The 14,785-nt window shown below is 41.4% G+C and overlaps 1 protein-coding gene across 1 annotated transcript in view; it reads left to right on the forward strand.

The window, feature by feature from the left end:
* Positions 1–14,785, forward strand: part of notch2 (notch receptor 2) — a 44,348-nt gene that overhangs the window by 5,524 nt on the left and 24,039 nt on the right. Inside the window, exon 2 of the mRNA XM_067597224.1 lies at positions 6,125–6,206. Within this exon, the coding sequence (XP_067453325.1) occupies positions 6,125–6,206 (82 nt within the window). The remainder of the gene's footprint in view (positions 1–6,124; positions 6,207–14,785) is intronic.

Below are 14,785 nucleotides of genomic sequence, written 5' to 3' on the forward strand. Positions count from 1 at the left end.
AATGTTTGAGTTGTGGTTTATAATCAATCTCATTTCAGTATTTGCATGTGGATGTGAATTAACTTGACTGTACTTGTCTGTCCGGTCTTTTTTTTTTTTTTTTGCACATTTTCACTGTGAGTCTGGAGAAAAAATACAAGGGGGGAAAAGAAGGTCAGTGGTTAACCAACCATGAATCTTGATATGATAAAAAAAATTCTCATATTGAGATATGGTTTTTCATTGTTGTCATTGATCATTGTTGTTCAGATATTGTTGGTTCAATTCTGAACTAAATGAGTAGTAACAAGTAAAATGTTTTCATAGTCTATCACAACACTCTTGACTCTTTATCATGTGCTTCATAGCATATTAACATTGAGATAATACTTTGATAATTATTAATCTTGTCCATATTGGCTATGGTCAGGCCATGTGTCAGTTAGAATATTAAAGTGAGTTGCGTTATCATGAAGACATTGTTTTACGTCATCGTTGTTGACATATTTTAAATGAATATATTTATGGGCACAGTCTGTCGTAGATTCCAGTAATGAATGAAAGCCTAAAAATAGTCCAAGCTACAGTTAAAACAATCTGATAGTGGTGTGAATGTAACTGAACAAGTCTGCACAATAGCCCAGATTTTTCTTTTTTATTGTAACAAAAAAATGAAGGAGAAAAAAAAAGTTTGGACATGAATGAGCAAGGGAAAGTCCCTGAATTTGTCTGGTCTGCTCTCACACTTTCTGTCTGTCTTTTTCTCCCTCAACACACACTCCCACACACACACACACACACACACACACACACACTCACACACACACATACGTACATGCAAGCAAGCCAGCAGTGTGTCCTGTTGTACCAAAGTAGTTCAGTCCTGCTTGATACACTCAGCTTTGGATGAGACTCTCCCAACTTCTCCAAGTAATCACAAAAGTAAAGCATCCGTCTCAGTTGGTCAGCAGGTCAGCAGGGTAATCACTTCTCCCAATCAATTTTTGTCCCCTATCATAATCAGATTTTGATCAATTGCAACTACTGTTTGCTTCATATCTCTTATGCTAGTCCCATGGAATTATTTTGCATAGGTTCAGGAAAAGGTTTCAGTGATTTAATGTTGGGCGTCTGTACCTGGAGTGCAGTGGGTTATAGAAAACAAAGGGTTAGAAATTAATTTAACTTTACATAGCTGATACTGTTGCATTAAAAATGCCTCGGATTGTCCAAACAGAAGACATCCCTAGTGATCACACACTTTTGCTGTTTCTGTCACCACCCTCAAACCAAACCTGACCTCGGCGAACAAGACCTTAAAGCCCCAGCTTGGTTCCTCTGCTTGGTTCTGCTGCAGTCTGTGTGGGCCAGTAAAGCTTCCCTCAGGGTAATGGTGTTTAGTTTGAGCCTCATCTCCCTCCTTCCATGCTGAGCAAAGGGTATTTTATTGCAAGTTACCATGACAACTGTTTGGCCTGCTGGATATAGAGGCTTGTACAGCAATTCCAGGAAATGGGGTTACTTCCTCACTCAGTGCGAACAACTTCCTGCCCTCCGCTACATGGATGTGTGCCAGGGCTCAGGGACATCCATTCGTGTGCAGTCTTTGTCTGTAGTTTCGTAATTACTTCCCCATCGCAATCCTCAGCTATTAGCTCAAAGCCCGTCCATCTCTGACTTGTTCTTTCGGCCTCCCTTACCCCTCCTCTTTCTGCTTCTTTGACAGCCTCTCTGCCTCATTCTTTTTTTCCTCCTCATGACATTGCTGGATCTCCCCAGGGACCTGCTGTGGTGTCTGTGACAAAGCAGAGGCGAGTGCTGAGGGAGGGACCGGCGTAACGCCAGCCGAACACAACGGACTCCCGCTCTCATTTTGTTGTCTAGACCATTAAGGGCTGTGATTTGTCTTCTTTTTAAAAAAAGAAGACTTTTTTCATACTGAAGGCTTAAGTTTTGTCAGTTTTCACAGATTTTTACAGAAAAATATATATATAATGATTCTAAAAGTAGTCGTGGTTTCAGCTACAAAATGACACATTTTACCGCAGTTCACAAAAAACCAAGGTCCTCTTTCAATGAGGACAGTTCAATAAATGCCTCTAGTAATAGAAAGTGAAAAGAAAATTAGAAAGACGTACACTGAGCTGCTGATTATGCACAAGAGTCCCTCAGAATTATAATTCATAATTCTATATTCTTAGTAAGAAAAGCAAATAGCTAACAGAGAGCTTCAAACTGTATTTTTAAAATTTCACTTGGTATTTTTGTATTATTTTCACCTGTTGTAATATTCTAAATAAACACAAAAGCATTGAAAGCCACTGGAAGCTTCCAGGTTTCCGCTCTGCACAGTACTGGGTGGATACATCCAGAGGATTTAGATGAGGCAGTCTGCTTTAAAACTTTGACAGGGTAATTAGTGTCATCTTTACTTATGTTGATGGCAATGATGAGGCCTGCCTTTTGTCAATACTCTAAATACACTGGGAACTAGAGAGTGTCTCCCAACGTTGAACCCTGGGGCTGGACAAGGTTATATCAGGTGAACATTGGCTGATTACTTAACTGACACGTTTTATATTGTCCAAAACTCATGCTGACTTCTCTGACTAACAACATTTTTGATGTAAAGTCCCAAAAAAAGTAGGAATTCATGATGTGTTCATTATGTGTGTTTCGTTTTCTAATCAAACGTCTCTTCTGGTCCACCTCTACTCTGTGGCGCTTTCAGTAGCAAGCATGATGATACAGAAAGTGTTGACATTTAACCTGAAATAACACCAGCGACTCTGTGGTCACATGTACCTCAGACACCTCTGCTATTTATATCCTTACTTTTAGGTTTTCTGGTGGAGTTGAGGCATGACATAAAACCTTTTTCTACAGTACAATAACCCAAAGCAGGTACCATAACAACAAGTCTATAGCTCAGCGTTTTTTTTCAAAACGACAACCTTGAGTGACGTTCTGGCTGTTTTGCAGCTTTTTTTTTTTTTTTTAAATGTGCATATAACAGGTGGATGGAAACTTTGTGCTACTGCTCGGGTGCACTCTCTGATTTTCCAGGCAGCAACAAAGTGAATAGTTGTCTTTTTCCACATATACACACTGAAACTCGCAGCCAATTCTTTTTTCTCCTCACCAGCACAACAAGTGCATCTAAACTATTTAAATTTATCAGATTAGTTTTATCTTCCTTTTATATTTAATACACTTTGTTCCAATGTTTGTACTAATAAAGTTACTAAAGCCTCTTCCAAACATGCACCGATTTACATTAAAGGAAAACTTCAGTATTTTTCAACCTGGTGACTAATAGGGACAACAATGTTTGAAACTTTTCCAGTATTGAGCGAGAACACTGCAGCCGGCAGCTGCAAAACAGGCTGCTATGTAATCCCTCGGTGCGATTGCAGACCGTCAATGTACATCCACTAAAAGTGCTTGTTTTTGCCACTGAAAGGCTCAGATTGTTATTATCACACCCAGCTTTCCTCCCAGTCCCACCAGACTGCAGACACTGTAAATCTCCTGCTCTCATTCTGCTTTTGTTCTCTACTTAAACTCCTCTCCCCTTCCTCTCCTTTACACACACAGACACAAACAAACACAGATACTCAGCTGCAAGATGAGGTGGGAGTGACTGAGAATACAAATGAAGATAATAGTAACCATTTGGTCAAAATCTGTGTGTTTCTTCTCGGCTCACATCATCTGGTCATAGTTTCACTGTTGACTTTGTCGATCGGGTCTTATCAAGGTTGTCATTCCTGGGAAATTTTCCCGACCCATGGTTCATTGATAGTGAAGTGTGAGAACACCCAGGTAGAGAGGATGCAGCGCTGCTGCTGGTGATATGAGCCTGGATTCCTACACACTGGTCAGTCGTTTGGATGTGTGCGAACATTTTGCTTGTTTTTATTTTAAGAGAGAGGGATTGCTGAAACCTTTTCCAAGCTTCCAGTCAGGGAATCGGTGACCTGACCCATGGGGTAATTGGTTTGTGTGTTTTAAAATGGCGTAATAAGAGGCAGGCTGTCCCAAATCTGGTAAGATCATTGCGTCTGGCATTACGACAGCATGCATGGGAAGCTCGTCAAACCAGTCGTGGGATGAGAGCAGCTTTTTCCGGTCTCTGCTCTCTTGCTTCCATTCTTTTACTCCCGCTGCCGTCTTCTCAGCTCTCCATTCCTCCTCCCCCACACCGTTACTCCTTTTTTTTTGTGCTGATTTTGCAATTGTCGGCCGTCCTCAAGATGACTGGTATCCTGGCGTACCCTGTGCTGTGTTGCCCAGATGTACTGTGCAATAATCAAATTTTATGCCCTGTTTATGATCATCTACTCATTTAAAGCAGATTAAACACGATTTTGTGTCAAATTTTAACTTAAGTGTGATCAAAACCAAAAGTGAAAGTATTGGTGTGTCTAAGGTCTAACCACAGATGTATGGATTGCTTGCTGTCTATAGTGCTTTTTTATGTGTGCACTATTTTCATCTGTTGACTTGCAGCAAGTTTGCATACCATATGTCTTCTCAGAACAGAAATAGTAGCAAAAGAGCACACTATTTTTTTTGTGGTTTCATGTACTGCAGCAGTAGTGCTGATATCAACTCACACTATTAGAGTGGGTGACTGTGCAAGTGTGCACATAGAGGCATGCGTATGTGTGCGTGCGTGTTGGGATTAGGAATTTCACAGTGGTTTATGGATGGGTATCCCCATGTCTAATGGACTATGTCTGTCAGCCTGGCTCTAAGGCATTAGTCACTCTCTGACCAAACCAATTCAGATAGGCTACTGGACCCTGAATGTACAGCACTTGAAAATGAACTAATTACATGTGTCAAACTTTTAACACTGCAAAATCAATATGAAGTCGAGTTAATAATATGTAGAAGTGTCCTCATAAGCACTGCTCAACTTAAGTGACTCTGTGATTAATCTATGTGCAGGAAGTAACACCACTGCTGAGCGCACTTCCTGTAATGCAATGACTGTTTTGTAAAGACATTGTTGGCGTTTCTTTGAAATCAGCTGACCTAGCCTCAGTTTTGTAAAAAGAGCTCTGTACAGAGTGAGGATTCATCACATAACCACATTAACATGTGAGACTATGAATGAAACAAAATGTTAATATAGCAACATTTGTACAGCCAGCACTAATGATCTGTAGCAGTTTTGCTCAATTAATCTCACACACTTAACAGTGGTTCTCTTCATCTGGTTACCATATCACATTGATAAATAAAGACTGAGAACACCACACTTCTATTTGGCATATTGGCCTGGCATAGTGTGCGTGAAGACCACTTGAGCCATGTGTCTTTGGTGGCTAGAAGGCCACACAATGGCTGATGTGTCTGGATATGAGTGTCTCACTGGCAGGGAGATAGTTGGGCTTTGTTGACTTCGTCAAGGCTCATTTCTGTCTGCGTGCCCATCCGGCCGCCCTGTGACCACAGGCTGATTTCAGGCTGGCTCTGCATAGTTGGCTAGATAGGTGACGAGCCCCCTGTAATATCTCTTTGTAAGGGTGAGAGGAAGGAGAAGAAACTTAGGCTAAGTGGAGGGTTTCCCTCATAGGGGTAGAGAGTGTGTGCATGCTTGCTTTTGGGGGGGGTTTACCACCTTCGCTCACCACCTTCGCTCACCAATTTTCCGGGGGAAACCTGAGTGAGTTTTGAGCAGTGCCAAATTTGAAATTCAGCAGCAATGAAACACACATAAAGCTAGCCAGCTTATGAGAAACTTTGAGAAAGTAATTTAGGTTAGTTTATATATAGGAATACGTTATTTTTGGGATATTCATAAAAATAGTATTTTTAGTTTTTGGCACATGATGCATTAGGACATTATCGTCATCATGGCGTCTCTGTATTTCTGTGTCTAGAAAGACGCATACCCTTTAAACCAGGTTCCCCTTTAGAGCGGATAACTGACTGACTCAGGAGCAAACATTTGTGTAATATACAAATATAGATATTTTTTGAATGAATGCTCCTGAAACTACTATAACTCCTTACCGTTTCAAGCTATGTAGATAATCATTCATACTCTGAAGTGGTACAACAACTGAACATTTTGCAGATGAATTGCTTCTCTGTTTGTCCATTTTCTAACTTGTCTTTTTTCTCTTTGCAGCTCTGCAGTGTGTGGATGATAAGGCGCCTTGTGTTAACAACGCTACGTGTCTGACCTTTAACAACGGCACTGGATACTGCAGGTAAGGTTGACTGGCTGAGTCTGTGACCAAAAACTGTGAACACAGCAATAGAAACTCCTCATAAGGGGATTGTTGGATGTGAAAGCCAGTACAGAAATAGGATTTTTAGATCAACCCCAGCCTGTCTACGAGACCATGAGGTTTTGCTCAGGCACGGAAGGGGGAATAAAAGACTGCTCTGTCTGACAAAGTACACCAGTACTGGGAACAATACCAATACACACATTTCCACCTCCAAGATGTTATTTAGGACATTTCAGGGGTTTTGTTACTTATTCTCTTGTTGCTATAGAATTGATAGCTCTAAGAGTTGCCAGCATATTTTACTGCCCACTGATTTGCTGTTGCCGGGGGATTTCAAGGCAGTAAGACATTTTTATTACATGAGAAACAAACTATTGAGTGCAGTTGATGAGAAAAAATAATCTGAAAGTTGGTTGATTTAATCAAAATGACAAGAAGGCTATTAATTGTTGCCACGCATGTTAGTGTAGCCTCTTGTTTCCTGACACAGGTTACTGCAGAAACTTGAAATAACCTGCATGTAACTACTACCAGTGGTGCAATCAGTCCATTAAGGAAAAGTGCTTCAGAGTAAAGGAGCCCATTGGCCTGTTTGATCTATGTCTTCCACTCTCTGACAGCTTAGCTAGTTTGTAATTAAGACTGAGCTATCTTTATAATTGCATTGCCACTCCCGAGCCAAATTCTCAATGAAAACACACCATAGCCAGTTCATGAACCTGATCATGTTTCATCAGATGTGATGTGAATCACACTGTGTGTCTGTTCCCAGAGTTTTTGGAATTTCAACACTCTGCTACTTCTGTTAAAAGGGAAGCAGAAAGCAACATTCCTCAATCAGTGTTTGACATTCCCTCCGTCTAATTGAAAGTCAGATAGACGTACTGCGAGTGCAGATAGGCTCATTGTCCGTGTGTGTATGTACATGTGTGTGAGTACGCTAGACTCGGGCGTCTTCATGATGATGAGAAATCTGATCAAAATTTTTTTATTCAACGTCAATTATTGTGTTTCTATAGACAAAAGGATCTTAAAGTCAACTCTTAACCTTACAGACAGCCATTGAAGCGAGGGCAGGATGGGTGTGATGCGGTGTGGTTTTGTTATCACTGGTTAGTTAGTTAATGACGTGGCTGCCACATTTTTAACGAGTTTCAACCGGGTGATGTCTGTGTGGTTTATGCCAGTAATAAAGATTTAATGGCTCAAGCCAGGCAGCTTTTGATTTTGGAAATGTTTTTTAGGTAGAGGAAACATGATTAGATTGTCTTGGCTAGATGCTTTTCAAACAACAGGCCCGAATTCAGAGCCGTGTTCTTAATGTGGGCAGACAAGCATACAGTACTGTATCGGTATAACAGCAGGTATATGCCAATAGTTACTTTTACATGTGTCAGTGAAACACTTAAATCATTTGCTGCAGTTAAAGAAGACTTGACCACATTATTTTAGGTTCTGTTATTAACTTAACTACTATTTAATCGCTGTTGAAATTACATGTAATCATTTTTTTGTTTATTTATTTGCACAATTATTTAATTTTCGAAGAGTTTGGTCCTATTAAATTTCTCTTGTATTTACTCTTGCTCTTACTCAGCCAAGATGTCTCAATTTTTGAGCTTTAAGTTCAATTTTTGCTCAATGAAATGATGATATTGATGATAAACAGAAAAACAGTAGAGGGGCCTCTCGCCCTCAAGACACACAGAGAAGAGTCTTTCAGTTTAGAAGAGTCAGCTGACAGAGAGCAGGCCTACTGTTATACTGATTAACTAGTCAGTCATTTTTTTCTGCCATCCACAAGCAAACATGGACAACTATTCATACACACAAGTGTGCACACAGATGCACGCACTAGCCTCTGTCTGGCTTGTCTGCACTGTGCTGCTGGTCAAAAGGCTCATTGTGTAAAATCTAATTTTGTGTTTATTAGTCTCCTCAGTGTATTAAAGGCAGCCGGTTGTAAGTAAACAGTCACTGTGGCCTTTTGGCTCGGACCAGCTTAATTATGTCACATGGAAGGCTTCTGGGGTCAGACTTTGAGTAACTGCATAATTAGGCATACAGTTAATATGATCCGCTAGTATGAGTAAAAGGCACCACTGTGGACAACTGATGGAGAGTTGAATCTGTTTTTCCAAGACATTTCAAAGCGTTTCTAGTTCAGTTCAGTTAATCAGCATGTGTTTGATGCTGTGAGTGTGAAGCAAAAACAGGTATATTCATGTTTTTAACTTTTTTCAGTTTATGTAATAACAGGAAAATAATATTCATACATGGATGCAGGTGTAGGTGTATTGTTTTTGTTCGATATCACTAATGAAACAACTTCACAGTGGAGATGATGCTCTGTTTTGATTAACAACCAAACAGGCTTCTGTGCATGTAGTCGTTTTTTTAACTTGCCTCCAGTGCCTCCTCTGCAGGGATCCCATACATCCAGAAAGCTCTGAAAAACATAGAACTACTCTAGTCATATGTAAGTGTCTGTTTTTCACTGTTTAATTCCTTTTTACAGACATTTCACAACTTAGGCTTTGCTACTTTTTTCATTTTAGAGAGAAATAAAAAGGAGAAGGGAAACTTTTAGAGGGTAGACTGGAGATATATGTGTGCTCACATGTACCTCAGTACGTAGTAATTTCCATAAGAGGCATATTTTAAAACGTCTTGGAGATTCTTCGCATAGCAAGTTCAATTCAGGTGTCTCATTTTGGACGTTAAGAATGTTGTGTTAGAGAGTCGCAGTGCATGGGAGAGGTTGACAAACTGCCTTGCAGGGCAGGGTGCAGAAAAGCTGTCTAACCGGTGACACTGCAAGCCATCAGCCTTGAGTGTGAGAAAAAGGTGTGTGTGAGTGTGTATCTGTGAATGTCATGAGATTGCTCGGTTGCTATTTGTTATGTACGTCATTGCTGAAGGGATACATCCTGTACATGCAGTATATTCTGATAAAATATTGTTTGAGAGCTTAGAAACGCTGATCTTGTTTATTTGAGGACTAACATGGGGTCTGGCTCACTAAGTCCATACCTGAGCAGTCCAAACAAGAGTGAGGCTACACACGTTATGCTGTCCAAACCCTGTTTTGCTCCAGAACAAGATCCCTTTGTCTACCGTTAGGCAATGGTGCAAACTGATTAACTCTCCCTCCCTCTCAATGCCTCTTTTTTCTCTCTTTTTCTCTTACAGTCACTGTCATGCCTTTATGTTTATTTAAAAAAAAAAAGAAAAAAAGAAGAAGTTCCTCTTAAGAGTGAGGGGAGAGAGATACTGTGTTGTGTCGCCCGGCTGCCCGTTTGATCTGACAAGTAGAATTTGCCTGCAGGGCAGATAGAGGAAGAGAAAGGGCCAAAAGAAAAGAGAATGTCTCTTTTCAGGTAATTCGAGGAGGAAAACCTTGAGGCACAACTCCTTACTAATGATGAGAGAGCAGTGAGGAGAGCGGGCGGGGGAAGGCAGAGAACGGAGAAGCGGAGCGGAGAGAGGGAGTGTAATTTCCCTCTTGCTATGTCTCCTTCATCAAACTGTCACTCATCCATCCATGCCTCAGTCTCTCCCTCTGATTCAGGGATTTAGATGCCTCCGGACACAACTCACCTGGCCTCTTAATCCTTCTACAGCTCAAAACTCTTTTCACTACTATCCCCATTATCTATTCTTTGTTTCTATTTAACCATCTGTCCATTTGCCTCTGGCATCATTGTGCTAATTTAACACTTTCACCTTTTTGCCTTTATTAAAGCCATACTTTCTATCTTCCATTCATATCTGTGTGCTCATAGTACTTTCTCTGTTGTTGTTGTTGTTGTTGTCTAAGTCTTGTGTCATTAGGTTAAAACAGGCGGACTGGGGCAAAAAGAGGAACAAGGGCGGAGAAAGTAGACAAAGAATAAAGATGGGAGCGCTTTAGGCCAGTCACTCCTCTCTGCTCAACTCCTCCACTGTAGACGCAGCACCCAATCTATCAGACACACACACACACACACGTACGCACGCTCGCTCACACAGATTTTAACTAGGTTAGGCATATGATCTAAACTTAAGTAAGCAAACCCCAGTGTAGGAGATTGGAAGCCACGGCAGTGATTTCCTGCTTTTACTTACTCTCCTTCTCACAGGCCCGCTAACAGCACTGTAGATGTGGTTGAGACTGGAACCACAAGGATAAGAGTTTCTTTGTGTATATGTTTGTGTATTTACTCTGTGTGTGTGTGTGTGTGTGTATGTGTGTGTATGTGCGCGAGCGTCTGGAGAGTCAGGGGCACCTTGAGCCTAGGGCAAGTTCACATGCTGGCACTGAGAGGTCTGAAGTGCAGCTAACATTAGATTCAGTGTTTGGATAGTGGAGACGTAGATGCTCATGATGACACTAGACTGTTCATCAGGGCCAGTCAGGGCTGCAACAAAATATAATCAATTCATCATATATTAATCAGATATTCAAAAAGCTGTAAACATTTGAAAATCTTGACATCAGTAAAATTCTTGCATTTGTGCTCAGTATATGAGTTAAAAGATGAATCTATTATCACCATTGCTGATTTTCTGTCAATTGACTAATTGGTTAATTTACTTATCCTTTCATCGCTAGTGCCAACTCATTAGATTGAGAGTGGTCATCGTGGCGTGCTGTCAGTGGTCATTGTGATTTCAATCTGTCTTTGAGGGTCACCATGATAGAAGATACACTTACACACACAAAAATAAACAAACAAATGGTAAAACACAAACACGCAGATGCACATGACGCCGCTGGGAGACTTAGACATTGAAATTAGGCCCAAGAAAGAGGAAGCCTTACAAAACAGTGGGGAATGTAGCAACCAGACTGAAAACCCACATACAGTTAGGTGACAATTGGCGCCCTGTCACACGCTGTTGGTAACACTTTGGGGTCAAAAGAACCTCAGTGTTGTCATAAGGTCACATGTCCTCTGTACACGCATGGTGGTATGAAGTTGGGCTGAGTGCATGTGCTCTTCGTTCATTAAAAAAAATCACTCACTAAGGAACTATTACTTTTAATCAAATTTAGCTTTTATGTATCATTGAATTATTAACAGACAAACATAAATGAAATGCATCACAGAACCAAGAAAATAACTTCTTAATTTCCCAGTGGGAGGTTCAAAGCAGACATTTGAAATAAACAAAGACCAAAGTGAGAAAATAATTTTAGCTGGCAACAAATCTCTTTGGGTGGGCTGCGGCAATTAATTCAATATTTGGCTAACACTAGCAATTCAGTTATCAGGTGACCTTATGTAGATAAAGTGTACCCTATATTCTTGTTTGCTTTAAATGTCTAAATCAGTCCGTGGTAGACTTTGGAACATTTGTAGGCCGACAGACCTATTGTCGGAGATTCCACTTTGAACAACCGCAGAAACTAGATAATGACAGAACATGGACAGGCGGGCTGAAAGAGTGTTCAGAGGCAAAATGAGTCCTGTGCTGCGTACCACAGCCTCGCAGAAAAGTCTTTTTGAACATGTTACTAAACGCAGTCTGAGATTTTACCACATGGCCCTAGTTTGGACTCCACCCTGCTCCGCACTCCTTTATCCTGTCTGCGCTGTTGCTTTTCAGTCTGACTGCTCAGCTTCCTCCTCTCTCTGTATGTCTGCTGCCTCACTCTCTCGTAACTGGCTTATCGGGCTTTTACCTCTACCTCATTGCCCTCTCTTCACCTTCTTCTTTTTTCTTCTTCCTCTCATGTCTTTTTTTTTTTTTTCTATTAATTTGACATCAAGCTCACACCTCCCTCTGAGCACCTCCTCCGTTATTTTATGTTTGTTGCCCCTGCTCTATGAAAATGAGAAAAAAAAACAAGTGAAAGGTGAAGGAGTGTGTCAAAAAAACACCCCCAACCCACTAAAACCACACTGCTACTAAGGATCATTTAGTCATAGATTTATAGTTTCCGTCCCTCAATAAAGTGCCCTCAATTTAACCTTTTACATTTAAGTTTAAGTGAATTTTATTTTTCCAATTTACAACAGGTCTATTCTCCTCTGTGGCATGAGCTAATGTGTGAGCCTAACTGGTACAGTGCCGCCGGTCTCTCCTTGCCAGACGTACAATCTCTACTGACTACATTCACACTGTGACAGTGTGGCAGAACTTGGTGATAGGTGAAAAAACTGGTGCCATTCCTCAACATAGTGCTGGGGTTGGGGTGGTGTTATCTGGAAACTTTTTTGCATTTCCGTCGGTATTTAGCACCAACTGTTTTAGATTGACCACTTATGACCATTTATCGAATATGGTTGTGGAGACTACAAGTGAGATTGGAAGGAAACAGAATGGGCAAGTCAGCTGCCCACGCGTGCATCACTACTGATCGCTTTTTCCGCTCTCTTTCTTCTTTGCTATATAGTACAAGCCCCGACACCATCTTATACCTGTACTTTCACTCCTTACTCTCGGGTGACTCTTTAGGGTCAAGCGTCATTGTCTCTGTAGGTCTGAGTGAACTGAAGCTGAGTTATTTTGTGTGCAGTAGCAGCAGCAACAGTTGACTGGTAGCAATGGTGCCAAAGCTTTCTGTGTCTAGTCTAGAAAGTGCTACCCAGTTTGTCTCACTTCTGGCGTCTGATATGACTTGTGACTGTTAATCTCAGTCATGCAGGTGGCAAATTGTCTGGAGAAAGTTTTAGATTTACACATACAAGGAGTTTGGTGTCGCATAATGAATAACAGCTCATTGCTTTTGATGCCATTATGATTATTTTATGTGTGCTGTTGTATTGATTTTAATCTCATTGAGGTTTCTCTGGTTAAATAAAGGTTACTGTAAATTTAGAAAAAAAAATAGAGCTACAGTTGAAACTGGTATTCTGGTAAACTGAGGATTCCTCCGCTCCTTAGATTTACCACCATCACACTAGCATTGTTGTCATGCATAGAAGCAACAGGAAATCCAGCAACGTGTTCTGCACTTGACTTGTGACGTCTATGCATGCACACACAGGACTACAGTACAGTGAATAGGCCACCTATGCTCAGCCAAGCCAGAGAAAGATCCAGGGTTTGAAATGTGAGCTGGTTTATGCTCTCGCTCTCACACTGTTTCTCCACGATGGCCGCAGGGAGAAAGCATGATGGAGTTATTAAGCTTCGTTGAGACTAGAATAGTAGCTGAAGGAGGAGGAGGAGGAGGAGGTGGTGGTGGTGGTGGTGGTGGTGGTGGCGGGGTTGTAGTTGAGGAGAGGAAGTTAAAGAGGTAGGAGGAGAAAATTGGCACAAAAGAAAATGGGGAATGAGGGATTGGGGAAGGGAGGAGAGTATGAGAGTCGGGAGCCGGGGACACAGGAATTAGGAATGAAAGAGGTGGGAGACATTACATGAGTGAGTGAGAATCAACCCAACCCTCTCTGCTCACTGAAGCCCCATGGCCAGCCAGGACAGGCAGAGGTCAGCATGAGGTGGAGGAGGAGGAGGAGGAGGAGGTGGAGGAGGAGGAGGAGGAGGAGAGAGAGAGAGAACGAAGGAGGGAAGGGGTGCAGAGATAGGGAGGGGTGTGCGTGAGATGGGGGCGCTAATGTGAACCAGCTGTAGAAACCTGACACCTCGAGAGTGGGTTAGAAATGAGAGGTGGAGGAGTGAGAAAGAGAGGGAAAGAAGGGCTGCAGGAAACTGCATGGAGTAAGAGAAGGATGGAGAAAAGAGAAAGAAAAAAAGTCCTCATGGAGCAAAACAAAGAATCTCATAGATGAGTTTGGCTGCTGAGTTGTTCATGAAAGTAGAGCTGAATACGTGTGTATAGGTGTGTATGTGTAGTCGTCTGTGTGCAAATGTCTCGCCTGTTTTCTGCATTGTGCATGAAAATTTGTCAAATCAAACTCCTCCCTGTGTTGTATTCAGCAACAGACTAGTGTGTCAATGTGTTGGGTTATCTCTTCCTCAGAGTGAGACACCACTCCCCGACAATAATGTGAATCATGCACAGCCTTGTCTGTTTGCCTCAGGCTATAGTGATATAGCCGGAGGCTAATAATGAGCTCTCTATCTGGCACTGAAACCTGAAGGACAGGGTGGTATCGTTTCCTGACGCCATGGCATTTAGTTCTGTCAACACAGGTTAGATAGCAGCGATTGAATTTAATAGAGTTTACCATGCGTCTCTCCTGTCAGCACTATTGAATTTTTACAGAATTTTCAAAGTAGAAAGTGAGTCTTGAAGGGTTGTGTTGAGTTGCAAGACAGCTCTACAGTAGGGATTATGATATCTTTTTTCTCTTCCTAGAGTACATTGAATGCTTTTTTTTTAACCACACTAACCTAGAGGTTTCACAAAAGAAATGTCACTTGTAAACAGTGTTGTTTATTTCAAGCTCAAAAGGCTTAAAATGAAGCTTAACTTTCCAACAAAGAACAAGTTTCAAATGTCCTCTCTCTCACTGAAGTGGCTATACTTGACTTTGAAAATGCGTCTCATGTTCCCCATAGTTTTAGCAGTGAAAATGTGTGAAATGTTCCCAGTGAAATGTAAACCTAGCATTAACCTGGACACGGTGTTCTTTGTGTGACAGCCTGCTAATGTGATGTAT

This window comes from Thunnus thynnus, chromosome 8 (genome assembly GCF_963924715.1).
Source record: "Thunnus thynnus chromosome 8, fThuThy2.1, whole genome shotgun sequence".
Taxonomy (NCBI): Eukaryota; Metazoa; Chordata; class Actinopteri; order Scombriformes; family Scombridae; genus Thunnus; species Thunnus thynnus.